Source organism: Leptonychotes weddellii, chromosome 10, assembly GCF_054177405.1.
Source record: "Leptonychotes weddellii isolate Sample4059 chromosome 10, ASM5417740v2, whole genome shotgun sequence".
NCBI lineage: Eukaryota > Metazoa > Chordata > Mammalia > Carnivora > Phocidae > Leptonychotes > Leptonychotes weddellii.
Genome location: NC_138378.1, coordinates 14121249 through 14136039, shown reverse-complemented (window position 1 = coordinate 14136039; position 14791 = coordinate 14121249). Strand labels below are relative to the sequence as shown.

Sequence of the window (14791 nt, the reverse complement as noted above, 5' to 3'; positions counted from 1 at the left end):
CAGTTTCCACAGGCAGGCCTGGGGACTGTGCTCAGTCTCCCAGACTCACTGAGGGAGTGGGCCTACAGAGATTCTGACCAGCAGGCCCGGCTGAGAATGTTTGCTTAAAACAGCCCAGGAGATGGATACCTAGCCGGACAGATGGGGAGGCAGGGCCTTGGCCTGTCCTGAAGGCCTGGCCATCCGTCCTTCCCAAGTCTGTGGCCTGCTGGTACTTGTTAAGGCTCCCTTAGCATATCCTACCTTTCCTGATACCTCCATATGTGGGGAGCGCAAACGTTTCCTTACTTTGCCTAATAATGAGAGTACACTGCCCAGCAGTATGTTCCCAGGAAGCATTTCAAGTTTTGCCCTAAAAACTGGCCCCAAGGGGGTCCCAAGGGTAGTGGTTGGTGAACAAAGTGCTTAAGAACCTTCTCCCCTGGAGCACCTGGGTGGCTCAGTCGGTCAAGTATTCAACTCTTGATTTCGGCTCAGGTCATGATCTCAGGGTCGTGAGATCGAATCTCACATCAGGCTCCACACTGGGCGTGGAGTCTGCTTAAGATTCTCTGTCCCTGGGGCGCCTGGGTGGCTCAGTCATTAAGTGTCTGCCTTCAGCTCAAGTCATGATCCCAGGGTCCTGGGATCAAGCCCTGCATTGGGCTCCCTGCTCGGCAGGAAGCCTGCTTCTTCTCCCTCTCCCCCTGCTTGTGTTCCTGCTCTCGCTCTGTCAAAATTTTTTTTTTTTTTTTTTTTTTTTTAGATTCTCTGTCCCGCTCCCCTCCTCCTTTCCCGCTCACTCTCATGCTCACTCACTCTTAAAAAACAAAAACAAAGCAAAACCACCTTCTCCCCCAGCCAAGAGAGAGCTGGGACTGGCAGAGAGGAATTGTTACCATTGGCAAAGACCTTCCCATGGGCCAGATGACCACCTGTGGGCCCTATACTCCCGTCACATACAGGTGGAGGTGTGCAAAGGCTCAGAGAGATGAAATAAATTGCCTGAGGTCCCACAGCAAGAACAAGGCAGAGCAGAAATTACTAGGGAATCTGATGAGAATGTTCCTGCTTGCCAGGGCAAGAAGCTCAGGGTCAAATAGAACATCACAAGCTGGGAAATTTGCTCCAAGTGCAGACTAGTTTGTCAGGCTTCTGGAGGTCCAGAAGGACCCTCTGGGCCCAAGCTTCTGCTACAGGTACCACCCCAGTGATAGGAGGTAGTGGTGGGGGAGAGCGCCCGATGCCCAAGTTCCGACCACACCACCCCCTCCTCAGATTGCTACATGGGCAGAATGAGGCCCTGTCAAGGACAGCTGGCCTTTATAAACCCTGGAGCGTGCTTTGTGGCAGAAGTTAAATTCGGTGGAAAAGACATTGGCTCTGTCCACCGCCTATCTCTGAGCCTGCTGTTTTCATCCGGGTCATGACCCTAGTCACTCCAGGCTGTGTGGATTTCATGGAGCTCCGAACAGGGTGGGATCATCCTCCTTAGTGAAGGGCTCTAAAGATGCAAAGACCGAGCCCCTATCCAGGTGAGGCTAGTCTGTTAAGGACTCAGCAGAGTGAAACAGCTGTGGGCTCTGCCCCAGCCACACCCTGGTTCTCCTGAGTGCCTGTTCCATGCTGGGACTTCATGTTTGCCCTCTCCTTTTGGAGAACCTGCACAAACTTCCTGACCCTCAACAGCCCTTCACCGGAGGCTTGTAGCCGTCCTCTTCTGTGATCCTGGCCTTTCATCGACCTTAATTATACTAGTAGCACTGCATGCATTTTCTTTGTAAATATTAACATGTTAGAGGCTGGGTTAAAGGTCCCTTTGGCCACTGCCACCCCTAATCCAGCTCGTGTCCTGCGCCCCAGGGCTCATCCACTATTCCCACTTTGGGCCCTGCCAGATAGCCTTCTGTGCTTTACGTTTGTGTATGTGCTCCTTTTCTCTTCTCTCCAGAAGGACAGACAGAGGTGGGCACCCCAGATAAGGAAGCTAGCAACCAGCCTGAGAGCAGCGATGGGACCACCTCGTCTTGAGTCTGACCTTGCCCATGGAGGATGGAAAAGAGACCTGCCGTCCTCGCCTGGACAGGGAGCCCTGGCACTGGCCTCGCAGCCTCTTCTCTGAGCCCCCGTCCCAGACAAGCCAGGCCCGAGTGAAAAGGCACCCCCAGAGGCCACCGTGGCCCCTACCCTGTAAAAGCCCTCCACCTGCACCCTCAGGCTGCACTTGCCCACCACCTCTTCACTGTGCCCAGGTACACTTTCAAGACCCTGTAGCTGTGGGGCATTATTTATTCAGCGGGCACCTGAGTGAGCAGCCCCCGCAAGAATGCCCCTCCACAGGTGGCCTGGGCAGCAACCACAGCCCAGCTCTGCACCCCCCTTCTCCAAGCCCAACCTTCTGGGTCAAGATCTTCATATCCCTTTTTTTAAAAACACTTTTAAACTTTTTAAAAACTTTTTTTCAGCAGAGAGGGAGGGAGCTGTGTTTTTGTTTTTTGGTTTTTTGGGTCTTTTTTGGAAGGCATTATAAGTTAAATTGACCATCTGTGCAGCTCTGCGTCCCCTCATGGAGCTCCACAGATCCATTTCTAGGGAAGGGGTTTTATGCTCAAAACTGTCTGATCAACTCTTTGCCCTTTCTACCAAGATAAGTGACACCTAGGACCCAGGAAATAAATGCTGATGATTTGTGTGACTGGTTTACGATTATTTCTCCTTTAAACAGCAAAAGCAGGGGTGGGCCTGGTTTCCCCAAGTCCGCAGTTAGCTGGGACCCATCACTGCCCTGGGCTTCAGAGCAAGGAAGTACCTGAGAAGAGGCCTGTCTTCACAGAGGCTGGCACCCTCCTTGGTCCGGTGCCTGATGAGTCTTCCATCTGTCCCTCTTGCTCACCCCAGTCCACAGCTCAGCCAGATGGGCAGGCCCAGCCCTTAAAACCTATAGTGGGAGGGGGCTAAGAGTTAGGGAGCATTTAAGCAGATTCACTCTTCAAGAGAAGCCTTGTTTCTTCTGGAGGGAGAGCAGACTGTGGTCCCGTCTTTGCCCCCAGCGTTAGAAGCTCTAGCTTCCTCCTCACAGCCCCCACCCAGGATCTCAGGACCCTGCTGCTGAGCAGGCTGCCCAAGTCTGGGAGCCCAGAGGCTCCTTCCGTTCTCACTCTGCCCAAGACCATGGCGCTGCATAGTACCAGCCATTGGCTTCTTTATTGAGCACCAGATTTTCAGCAGGAGTCCCCATAGGAGGAAGGTTTCAGATTCAACCAGACTCTGGCCCGTAGTCAGAGGAGAGATGCGGCGTGCCGAGGTATTCATGTATGGAGAAACAGGCACACAGGCTTCAAGAGCAGCAGTAGCTGACTGTGCCGATTTTCCTCGAAGGAGTAAAGGTAAGTGTCATTCAACCCCACAGCGCTGGGGAGGCTCCATCCACAGGGTGAGGGCTTGGAGAGGTGGCCATGACGTCTTCAGGGATGCTGCCCTGCTGGCCAGGTCAGAGACACAGAATGATTAGCACCTGCTAGTATCTGGGATGTAAAAAATCTCAACATCAGAGCCAGCGGGGAACCCCTTTTCTGCAGAGGGGGAGACCAAGGCTTAGAGCAAGGGAATGCTTTGCCGAAGTCACACCAGAAGGAAGGAGCGGAACAGAGCTAGGACCTGGGCCCTGGGCCCAGCTCCCCTGCCCTTGGCTTTAGGCAACCATGGAGATGGCCCATGTTGCCAAGACCTTTGGGACTAGGCTTCAGAAAGTCTCCCCCGAGACCAGCCTGAGGATGGCATTATACAGAAGGTAAGCCAACCTAGTGAGAGGCGCCATCAGCTACAGCCATGTAGCCCGGGAGGCCTCATACATCCTTAGTGCTGTATGAAGAGCCCAGAAGCTCAGCCAGGAACACACCTGCAGCGGCCAAAGATGGCATCCCATAGGCGTTATAGAGCAGATCAAGAAGCTGCTTCTTCTCATCTTCCGGGAGGAAACTGGACTTTGCCGCATTGATATTCTAGAAGGGCCAGAATGGCAGACAACATGAAACCAGAGAGCATGGAAGGAAACCCTTGGCAATCTAGTGATGAGCCATCCTCTTCAATGAGCATGGGCAATGATTAAGCTCACAGTAGGGAAGGACGTGTCCCATGTCACATGGCAGCAAATGCCAGAGCAGAGACCATGAGGTTCAGTGTTCTTAAAATGCCACTCAGTGACACGGTGATGGCAGAAGGAAGCTGGAGAAATTGGAGACCGGGTGGGATATGTGGGGCTGGAGAGATACTCCTACAGGGACAGATTTGGGGTATCACAACCCCTAAAATCAAGGGCTTGGCCTGGGATCTACGAATGGCCTGAAAAGTGTGTGCAGAATTTTATAGCTCAGCACACCTTTCTGGGAAGAGAGTTGACAGCTTTTAACGGATTCTTTGCAGGCACTCGACCCAAGCCAAGGCTGAAAAACCTGGTCGTAGATCAGTGTGCCAGCTCGAGATCTTGTCCATAGAAGGCACCTAACTCCTCTAGGTCTGGCTTGGCCTGGTGAGGCAAACGCCTCATCTCCAGAGGTCCTGGGCCCTGGCCAAGACCTGCAGGCCTCACACACTCCCAAGGCCGAGAGTCAAGGCCACCAGGACTTACACCCACTCACCAGTCTCTTGAACTCCTCTTCGGTAAAGTCCATGCCCTGTTTGGTCATCTGGTAATCCGTTTCCAGGGTGGACTTGAAGATGAGTGGGTCATCCGTGTTGAGTGAGTAGTTAGCCTGGTCATGTTTGAACCTGCATCCAGGGGTGAGTGGGGAGGAGGGAAGAGCTTCCTGTACTCTTATGTGAATAGTCCCCTTCAACCTGGAAGAGCTGCTCACCGTACAGGGGAAGGAAATTCAGAGAACTCGGGTGACCTGCACGATGCCACGGAACTAGCCTCTGCAGACCCGCACCCATCCGAGCGGGCCAGAGCCAGGCAAAGGCAGAAGGGGACCAGGTAGAGTGGGGGCCTGGGGAGGCCAAACAAGCAGCACCCCCTCCAGCCACCACCCTCTCTAGCCTTCACCTTCCTAGCCAACATTCTGGGAGAGTCGTCTATACCCCTTTCACCTCGATCCCACTAGGATCGACTCTTCAACCACCAGCCCATGGAAAGGGCTCCTGGCACTGTCCCAGGTCACGGTCTCCTTACACCCAGGAGGGCCTTCCCTGGCTCTTTACTCAACGTGTGTACAATTTTACACTGTTGACTGTTCTTAAAACCCTTTCCCTTGATTTCTCAGACCAGTCTCTTCTGTCTGTCCTTCAGTGTCACTGTCCCGGGTTCTCTCCTAGGCCCTCTCGCTCCACCATCTCCTGAGGCTGTCCCTTCTCCAGCCACCAAATCTATTATATAGCTGATTCGTGAACCTTTCTCCAGCCCCAGGCTGTGTACCCATGTGCCTCCAAGAACCTCCACTCCGACGCTCTGCAGGTACCACACGCTCCACTGGCCCGAAGCAACCCTCAGGACCCCCTTGTAATGAGAACATCAGAGCCTAAGCTCCTGCCGTTGAGCTTGGCCTGACCGTGGTAGCCCCACATTCTTGCCGTCTTATCCTGTGTCAGGAAAAGGTGGCTTTGCCCTCCTGAGGCCTGACGCCGCTCCCAGGGCTCAGTCACAGGATCACCAGAAGAAGGGCCAAGGCCTCTAGTTAGATGGTGGGAGCAGGGTGGAGCACCCACAGGTGCCAGGAGAAGGGACCACGTGAGCTGGAGAGACTCATCTTCCGGATGTCCAGAGTCTAGAGTGTGGGAGCCCCCCTCCCCCCCAGGGCAGCAGGGCACTCTGCGATGTCTGCTTGGGTGAGAGGGCCCCCAGTTCTGCTATTTAGGACCCGGGCTACCTCAGTCATGTCACAGCACTGCTTCCCAAGGACTCGAAGAGATGTCCTAGCAAGAAGGCCCCGCCCGGGCCAGTGCCCAGTCCCTCCACTTCCCTCCCACCCTTGGCCTTCCTGGTACAAAGCTGAATGGGCCCCAGGGACCGGGCCTCACCGAACCACCGGGTGCTCCGTGTCCCACTTCCAGGCGCCTGTGAGGTAGCTGGACCAGGGGCAGACCTGGAAAAGCAGGTGGGTGGTTGGCACACGTGCACCCCCCTCCCCAGGCCACGCTGCCCCCTCCCTGTACGCCCCGGGCTGGAGCCACAGTGGCCTCCCAGCTGCCACGCTGGCCCGGCTCCTGGGGCCCTCCTGGCTTTCCACCTCTGCCCTCCCACCCCCTGGCCACTCACCTCGAAGTGCATGTTTTCCTGCCGCAGCCTGGCGTAAAGAGTCTCGTCCTCCAGCGTGTGGTAGCCATGTCCCAGCCTCTCTGTCTTGAGCGTGTCCACAGCCTGCGGAGAAGCGGAGTGGAGCCCAGTACAAGGTGGGGAGGAAGCGGGGAGAAGGGCCCCACGCCAGCCCAGCCTCCTCACCTCTCTCACCACCTCGGCGGAGCCCACCTCCCCTGCATGGACAGTGCGGTGAATGCCACTCTTCACAGCCTCCTGGAAGGGCGAGAGTCGGTCATGGGCGGCCTGGGGGAGGGCCCAGCAGGCCCGGCCTTCACCACACTTGGGGTCCAAGTTTTGGCAGGCTTGAACCATGCCCTTCTTCAGTCAGCTGGCCTGCTTCAAGATGGGGAAGTCGGGGGTTTTGTTTGTGTAATCCTAATTTAAGTGGTAGCTACCATTTATTAGAGAGTTATTATGTGTCAGTCACCGTATGAAAGTGCTTGTATATGTTACCTAAGATCCACAAATATTCTAATACCTGTTTTAACAATCGGAGAAACAGGCCCAGGAAAGTAACAGGACGATGATCAAACAGGAAGAGGGGAGCCAAGCTCTGAATCAGGGCGATGAGACTCCAGAGCCCCAGCCCTAAAGCCCACGCTCCAGCCACGGGGAGTGAGTGCATCGTGAGGCTCTGTCATCCCCACAGAGGAAACCGAAGCCCCGAGAAGGGACAGTCTCACCCAAGGTCACACAGCAAGTTACAGGCAGAAACAGGCTCACACACACGAGTCCCCACACCAAGTGGGATCTTCTGTTTATCCCAAATTCCCAATTTCTAGCACCCCAAGACCCAACTAAGGCGCACTTGAGAACAGAGGCGGCCCCACCCTCTCCCGTCCCTGTGACCACTCCCTCTGGGGTGGAAGCGAGCTCCTGCGGCCCACCCGGCACCAGCCCCTCCCCACGTCCTTCGCTGGGGACCCACCTCGAAGGCCTTCACATGTCCCGGGAAGAGGCTGCTCCCTTTGATGTTCTCATCTCCAGCCAGGTCCACGGCCACCACAGTCTGGTGCTGGTACTTCTTACACAGCTCCACCACCTCCAGGGACCAGTCTGTGGGCAACATGCCCACCCGGCCTCTGTTGGCAGCACCGAGGAGAGAGGTCCCCCCTGCTCACTGTCCCCCGACCTGAGGCCAGCGCAAGGCGGAGGGCCCAGGTCTTGTCTTCACCTCCTTGCTGCCACGGCCTAAGCACAGGGCCTTCAGCAAACTGCTCCACCCAGGGCCTCAGTTTCCTCTCCCCTCAGAGAGGATGCCACCCGCCACCGCACAGGCCCGTGGCAAGGCCCTGCATGGAAAGCACCAAGGGCAGGGCCTGTGGCTGGGTCAACAACAAATGGCTGTGTTCTCATTTGATCCCCACGACAGCCCTCAAGGGGGGCATAACTCCACTTAGCAGATGAGATGGAGGCCCCCGAGGTTTCACACTGAAGCCCCAAATAGCACTCACACTAGTGGTCCTGAACTTATTGCTAACGTACTCTGCCCTCTTAACTAACCAAGTCATCATGAAGGGTTTAAAAATGAACAGTCGCAGGCTTTGGAACCAGAGGGCCGCGTGTTCACGCGGGCTCTACGCCTTCCTGAGGAGCACGAGGCCGCACCTCTCTCAGCCTCAGCTCCCCCACCCGGCAGAGGAGGCTCAGGGATGGCAGCCGGGCCTCAGAGGCTGCCACAAGGATCAGAGGAGACCCACACAAGCCACTGTCCACGGGCAGGCCCCTAGGTGGGCGGGAACCCTTTGGTTCGCACTGCCCCCTAGAGCAGAGACAGCAAAGTACCATCACCGCCTGTGACCATGTGTACCTGCGGTCTGAAGAGGTGAAGGGACTTGTCCAAAGTCACACAGTGGGGCTCTGCACACCTTGGAAGCTCGAGCTCTGGACATCTGATCAGTCACGAGGGAGACCCTTGGAAGCCCCAGAAATCAGACCTATTCCCAAGGCCTGTGGTGCAGACAGGAAGAGGCCTGGCCCACAGGGTCTCAAGGGAGGACTGTGGGCTCATCAGAACCTGGCTTAGATGGTTTTTTTTTTTTCTATTCAGGTTCCTTTGGTTTTATGCTTCCTGCATGCAGGTCACATGGCTGTCAGGCCTGGTCTCCCTGGGGAGAAGGGTCTCTCTGCTGCCAGGAGTTCTGAGCCTGCCCAGGGTAGGCACCAATGACTTCAGGAAGCCCCAAGGTCCTGCTGATGGGTTCCACCAATCCATGGGGTTGGGGGCATGGGGAGACTAGATGCGGCTCCAGTGCTGGGCTGGGAGGCAGGGGCCGGAGTCAGAGGGGCAGCGTGGGGCAGGGCTGAGGGCGTACTCACTGGGCTGGTGGCGCATGCAGCACAGGATGGACCGCACCTTCACCCCAAAGTCTTGCTCTCCCTTCTGCAGGCTCTGGCTCACCAGAGCTACCACCTCATCCGGGGTGAGGTCCCCTCTGTGTGGGGAGAGGAGGAGGGATGGGCCAGAGATAAAGGAAGGTCTAAAGGACAGCCCCGGGACTGGGACATGGGCGGGGGGGGGGGGTGCGGCAGGGGGGGGAAGAAAAAGAAGAATCTTCAAGCAGCAGCTCCAGCCCCTACTACCCCACCGCCTCTGGGGAAAGACATGGCCCCAAGCCCTGGCACACCCCCCTTCCAGCTTGCTTGGGCGCTTCCAGACTGTAAGGTGTGTTGGGGTGGGGAGTTCAGACACAGCCCTCCCCCACGGATGGAGGGCGCTGCTAAGCCCACCTGGTCTGATTCCCCTGCATCCACAGCTATCAGAGTCCTAAGTGGAAGGGGGCAAGGGAGTTGGCTGATACCACTTAGAGATCTCTGGGGTCCAGGCAGAGGGGCAGGAATGGGCCACATTCACTTCAGTTACAGGGTTAGAACGGGACACCTAGAAGTCCCTAGACAAGGGGGTCAATGTTCCTAGACTGTGGGCCTGTGTCCAGGACGGGGGCTGGGGAGGAGGTGTGAGAAAGACATAGCCAGATACTTTTACCAAAGGTAAAAAAAAAAAATTTAAAAATAAGCCCAGGTGAGGGCTGGGAACCATGTCTCTTGTGACAGAGTTAAACCCATCTTTCTGAGGCCATGGACAGGACCAGGGAGCAAGATTAGGTCAGGGGCTCCCAACAGTCTACCCCTTGGGTCCCAGGTTCAGCCACCCCACCAGGCATCACTCACTCGGCCTGGTTCCAGGGGATCGGTTCCACTTTGGAGTTGGCCAGCAGGTGCGGGCTGTAACGCACCTCCACATACACCACACCCTCCTTGGCCTTCATCTCGACGAATTCATAGGCAATCCTTTTGATGGCCTCCCGGCAGCCCCTGGGAAGGGAAGAGAGGGGTTGGGGACAACCTTCCTGAAGTCTCTCCGGAGCTCCAGGAGCAACAAGGCTGTTCCCAACCCGTGGCAGATCAAACCCACTTTTGGCCCCCAGCCCCAAGTTCTGGGTATCTGTGGAGAAGATCCTAGAAGCACGGCAGGTCCTGTCAGCTCTACCTCCAAACTACATGCCAATTTTTGCCCCCTCCACCCAGGTTCTAACCACCTCCTAAACAGACCTCCGTGTCTACACGTTTTCCACCCAGTGGCTAGAGCAATCTTTTTAAGATTTTATTTATTTGACAGAGAGCAGGAGAGCACAAGCAGGGGGAGCAGCAGAGGGAGAGGGAGAAGCAGATTCCCCGCCGAGCAGGGAGCCCGACATGGGGCTCAATCCCAGGACCCTGGGATCACAATCCGAGCCAAAGGCAGATGCTTAACTGACTGAGCCACCTGGGCACCCCTAAAGCAATCTTTTTAAAATGTGAATGCTCTTCCACCCTGAACCCTCGTGGCTTCCTACCGCATAGAATGAAATCTCAATTCCACAGCCCAGCCCACAAGGCCTGTAGACTCTGGCCCGTCACTCTCCCCAGACCTTCCTTCTCACTCATTCCATGAGGCCACCAGAGCCTTCTTTCTGTCCAAGGAACAGTCAAGTTTGTTCCCAGGTCAGGGCCTTTGTGTTCGCAGCTCCCCCAGCCCACATGGCTCTTCCCCCTGGATCATCCTATGCTCCTTCTCTCCATTTAAATCCAGCTCCAGCCTGGCCTCCTCAGAGAGCACTTCCCTGACCACCTTGCCTTAAAAGGGCTTCTCTGTCATTCTCTACCTGTTCCCCTGGGCTTTACCACCGTGGCGCATACCCCCACTTGGCTTTATTATTGCATGGCTTATCAATTTTCATCTCTCCTACTAGAATGTAGTCTCCATGAGACAAGGGCCCTGACATCAGTCTTGTCATGGCTAGGAGGACCCTCAGCCCAGGATGGAGCCTGGGATGTGGCGGCCACTCAAATGTTTGTTGGGTGATGGGCATAGGTCAGCAGGGGAGAGAAAAAAAGAACGCAGGCAACAAACACAAAGATAAGTGGGGAAAAAAAACAAAGATAAGTGGGACTGCATCAGATACAAAAGCACATACAGCAAGGGGAATCTTCAAGAGAGTGAAAAGGCAACCTACAGAGTGGGAGAAAATATCTGCAAATCCTATCTGATGAGGGGCTAAGATCAAAGCATACGAGGAACTTCTACCCCTCCGTAGCAAAAACACCAAATAATTGGATTAAAAAATGGGCAAAGGACCCGAATAAACATTTCTCAAAAGACATACAAATGGCCAAAGTTTTATGGAATGGTGCATTTCCTTGGCGATTAGCATCCCTAATCATCAGGGAAATGCAAATCGGAACCACGAGGACAGATCACCTCACACCTGTCAAGGTGGCTACAATCACCAAGTGCTGGCGAGCACACCAAGAACAGGGCCCCTTGTGCGCTGTTGGTAGGAATGCAAATTGGTGCAGCCACCGTGAAGAACAGTATGAAGGCGCCTCAAGAAATGTTTTAAAAAGTTACCATATGATCCAGCAATCCCACTTCCGGATCTTTATCCAAAGGCAATGAAGTCAGTATCTCAGATATCTGCCCCACGATGTTCACTGCAGCATGTTATTTACAATAGCCAAGACATGGTGACAGCCTAAAGGTCCAATGACGGACGAATGGATTAAGAAAATGTCACACACACACACACACACATCATTCAGCCTTAAGGTAATTCTGCCATTTGCAACATGGATGACCCTGGAGGACGTTACGCTAGGTGAAATAAGCCAGATGCAGGAAAACAAATACTGCACAATCTCACTTGCATGTGGAATCTAAAATAGTCAAATTCATAAAAGCAGAAAGTAGAACAATAGTTGTCAGGGGCAGGTTGAGCGGGGAAGGGGGAAGTGGGAGATGTTGGTCAAACGGTACAGAGTTTCAGCTCTGTAAGAGCTCAGTTCTGGAGAACGAATGCTCAGTATGACGACCATAGTTAACAATACTGTAGCATATACTTGAGACTTGCTAGAAGGGTAGATCGTAAGTGTTCCCACCACACACACACACACACACACACACACACACACACACAGAGCAAGAGGTAACTATCTGCAGTGATGGATATGTTAACTTGACTGTGGCGATCATTTCACAATATATATGCAGTTCAAAACACCTTAGGCACATACAATTTTTACTGATCAATTATACCCCAATAAAACTAAAAATTAGAGGAAAGAACACAGACAAATCCAGAGGGTATCCTGGGGTGGGGGAGAAACCCGGGACTCCTAAATCCTGGTTCCCACACTTAACTGTTGCAGGACTCTGGTTAGTCACCCTGACACCTACATCCAACGCTACTGTGAGGACAGAGATGTTAAACTTCATAAAACTCACCGAGGCCAGTGCTGAGGACAGACAGATCCGTGAAGTATTTTAGTTGTTGAGTGTTGGCTCTTTCAGAAGCAAGGCACACATTAACCTGCCAGGGCCACACTAAGTGGTAGTCAAGGGACAGTGAGCTGGGCCTAGCTGGAAGTTTCCACCACGAAGACTGAACACAGAATGGTCACCAGAATGCAGGATGTGCAAGCAAAGGGCCTTGGGGAAACTGGCCAAGCCCAGAAGGGTCACTGGACGTACCACACTTTTGAGGATAAGGATGGGCGGCTGTGGTCTTCCCTGGCCGGCAAGGGCAGGGCCTGGATCTGGGATCTCGGACCTGCTGCAGGGGAGCTGGCCTCCCAGGAAGAGGGTGCCCGATCTCCCCCACAGCGGTGGCACGCATTCATTCCACACTGTGACCAGCACTGGGATTATAGCAAACAAGGCAGACAAAATCCTTGTCCTCACAGAGGCTACAGTTTAGCAGGATAGACAAGTAAGTGAAACATACAATCTACAGTAGGTGAAATGACCTATGGATACATATAAAACAGGGGAGGGGAATACAGTTCTCCATGGTACAGTCAGGGAAGGCCTCACTGAAAAAGCAACACTTGAGCACACCTGAGAAGGAGGCGAGGAAGCTAGCTACGGGGCATCTACGGGGAACAGCATTCCAGGCAGGGGGAACAGCATGCATGGAGGACCTGAGACTGGGAGTGTGTTTGTTGCCTCAGGTGCCACAGGAGGCCCGTGTGTTGGGAGAGAAATGAGCAGAAGGGTAAGGGCAGAGGACAAGGGCTCTCCCCTGACACCTGTGGATAGTGGCAAGGGCGTAGTATGGACATTAGCCTTATGGGCCATAGCCCCAAAGGCCAAGTCACTCAGAAGGAGACGATGCTGAACAGCCTGGTCATCTTGGGCCTTCAGGGAGCTGGGCATCTTGTCTTGTGGCCAGGGGGACAGGAGCTGCCTTGGGGGTGACAGGGGAGAGGGGCCTCGGCCTGTACAGGAGCTCCACCCGTGTGTTTATTCTGGTGTGGGGGTGTCGCGGGAGATAGGACAGGTGCCTCCAGGGAGGCGTGGTGTGTCAGTGCCTCTGCTTACCAGGGCCAGGGATGGCGACAGTCGGTGTTTTCCAGGCTGAGTCCAAAAGCTTCCAGCAAGCAGCCTTGGCACACATCTTCCTTCCCCAGAACTGGCCGCTTGTCCAGCCAAGGGCCTCCATGTGCCTCCCAGACCTTCTTCACTGGTCCTCCAACAACCCATACCTGGCACATGCCCCAAACCTTTCCTCCGCTCTAGCCCTCTGGACGACTTCACACCTCTATCCCCAAGCCTGTGCCTTGCTTCCTCCTCCAGGCAGCTTTCCCTAACTACCCCCTGCCCATTTGCCTCTTTCCCTTCCTGAGCTCTGGCAGCAGACTGCAGAGGCCTGCCTCTCACCTGCCCTGGGGAACCGTGCCTCGTGCCAGGAAGCTCAAGGTGGCCTCAGGGTGGAATCTGGGCTTCACCCCTGCCAGCTCTGTGGTCCTGGGCAAGCTCCTACACTCCCCTGAGCCTTCGTTTCGTCCTCTGCAAACGAGGAGTGCGTCTACCTAGCAGGACCGCCGGCAACTACAGAAAGTATAGTTCTGAGAGCTACACACACACTCTTCCAGATCTAAGATACTCTGCTACGAAAAGATGGAAGGAACGGAAAGGAATATAAAAACAGCTGTGCCTGGTGATCCAGAAAGGTAGCAACTGTCTTCACTGTAAGAGGCAGCTTGCTGAGGACGGTGCTGTGTCCATTCCAAACTCCAGCCCCAGGAGGTAGATAGGATCACAAGCCCCATTGTCTGGATGAGGGAACAGAGGCTCAGAGAGGGTAAATTTTCCCAAGGTCACAGTTATTTCATGAAAGAATCGGGCACTAGGATGTGGGCTCTTGACCTCACACTCTCACTGTCCTGTAGAAGTTGAAGAAATTTCTAGACATTATACCCACTTTCCAGACAGGAAAATCAAGGCCCAAGAGGTGTGGAGAGAGTCACACAAGTACACACAAGATGAGCCGCAGAAGGGCAGGTGGCGGGCACAGGTACGGGGCCGCCTGGGGCCTGGGAGGGAGGCTGACTCACGCGATGGCGGGCATGTAGTAGTCAAACTTGGCCAGGAAGCCGGAGAGGCCGAGCGGCTTGTCCATGCCGATGATGTCCTGCAGCTCCCCTGGGGTCTCAGCCGGGAGGGCAATCCCCCGCTTCCTGGGAACCAAACAGGGAGGCCGGTGGGCTACTTCCGCGCGGGCGCCAACGAGCTCCTCCCAGGCGGCAGGGCGGGAACCCCGGGGACCTCTTCCTCCAACTCCTCCCACTGAACAGACGGGAAAACAGAGGCCTGGGGCATAGAGAACCCGGGCTGGAATCCTTCCAGCACCCCCCCCCCACCCCGTCCCCGAGGCCGTGACCCGCCAGGGGACCTCAAGTGGGATAAGTGGGGCTCGAGTCTGTACACACACGGACACGCGCACACACCCCCCAGCGCCGGGGAACAGGGAAGCTGCCGGGGCAAGCCCACAGTTTCCTCCTCAGCCCCGGAGCGGGTAGAGCCAGCTGGTCGTCCGCCAGGTCAGGGGTTATCAGCGCCCTAACGGCAGCACCACAATGGCCGGGCCGGAGGCAGGCGCCGGACTTCTGGCCTCCGCCCTCCATGTGGCCGGCGCAGCAGAGAGGACTGCGGGCCCCGCGCGGGCAGGCAGGCGGGGGCGCGCGGGCAGGGGGGGCGCG

The 14791-nt window shown here is 55.3% G+C and overlaps 2 protein-coding genes across 25 annotated transcripts in view; one reads left to right on the top strand and one right to left on the bottom strand.

Moving 5' to 3' along the window:
* The window catches only part of PKIG (cAMP-dependent protein kinase inhibitor gamma), a 94562-nt gene extending 91888 nt beyond the window's left edge, over positions 1 to 2674 (top strand). For 20 of the 21 annotated variants that reach the window (XM_081832713.1, XM_081832714.1, XM_081832725.1 and 17 more), the window contains one exon: positions 1931 to 2674. In XM_081832713.1, the coding sequence (XP_081688839.1) occupies positions 1931 to 2010 (80 nt within the window). In that variant the 3' untranslated portion in view covers positions 2011 to 2674. The remainder of the gene's footprint in view (positions 1 to 1930) is intronic. The other variant, XM_081832718.1, reaches the window with a different exon arrangement.
* A 483-nt stretch (positions 2675 to 3157) lies between these two features.
* Positions 3158 to 14791, bottom strand: part of ADA (adenosine deaminase) — a 27412-nt gene continuing 15778 nt past the window's right edge. For 2 of the 4 annotated variants that reach the window (XM_081832706.1, XM_081832709.1), the window contains 10 exons: positions 14147 to 14269; positions 9443 to 9586; positions 8591 to 8706; positions 7200 to 7327; positions 6413 to 6484; positions 6230 to 6331; positions 5992 to 6056; positions 4617 to 4746; positions 3878 to 3980; positions 3158 to 3460 (listed from right to left, as the gene is read on the bottom strand). In XM_081832706.1, coding sequence (XP_081688832.1) covers positions 3444 to 3460; positions 3878 to 3980; positions 4617 to 4746; positions 5992 to 6056; positions 6230 to 6331; positions 6413 to 6484; positions 7200 to 7327; positions 8591 to 8706; positions 9443 to 9586; positions 14147 to 14269 — 1000 coding nt within the window. In that variant the 3' untranslated portion in view covers positions 3158 to 3443. The remainder of the gene's footprint in view (positions 3461 to 3877; positions 3981 to 4616; positions 4747 to 5991; positions 6057 to 6229; positions 6332 to 6412; positions 6485 to 7199; positions 7328 to 8590; positions 8707 to 9442; positions 9587 to 14146; positions 14270 to 14791) is intronic. The other 2 variants (XM_081832707.1, XM_081832708.1) reach the window with 2 other exon arrangements.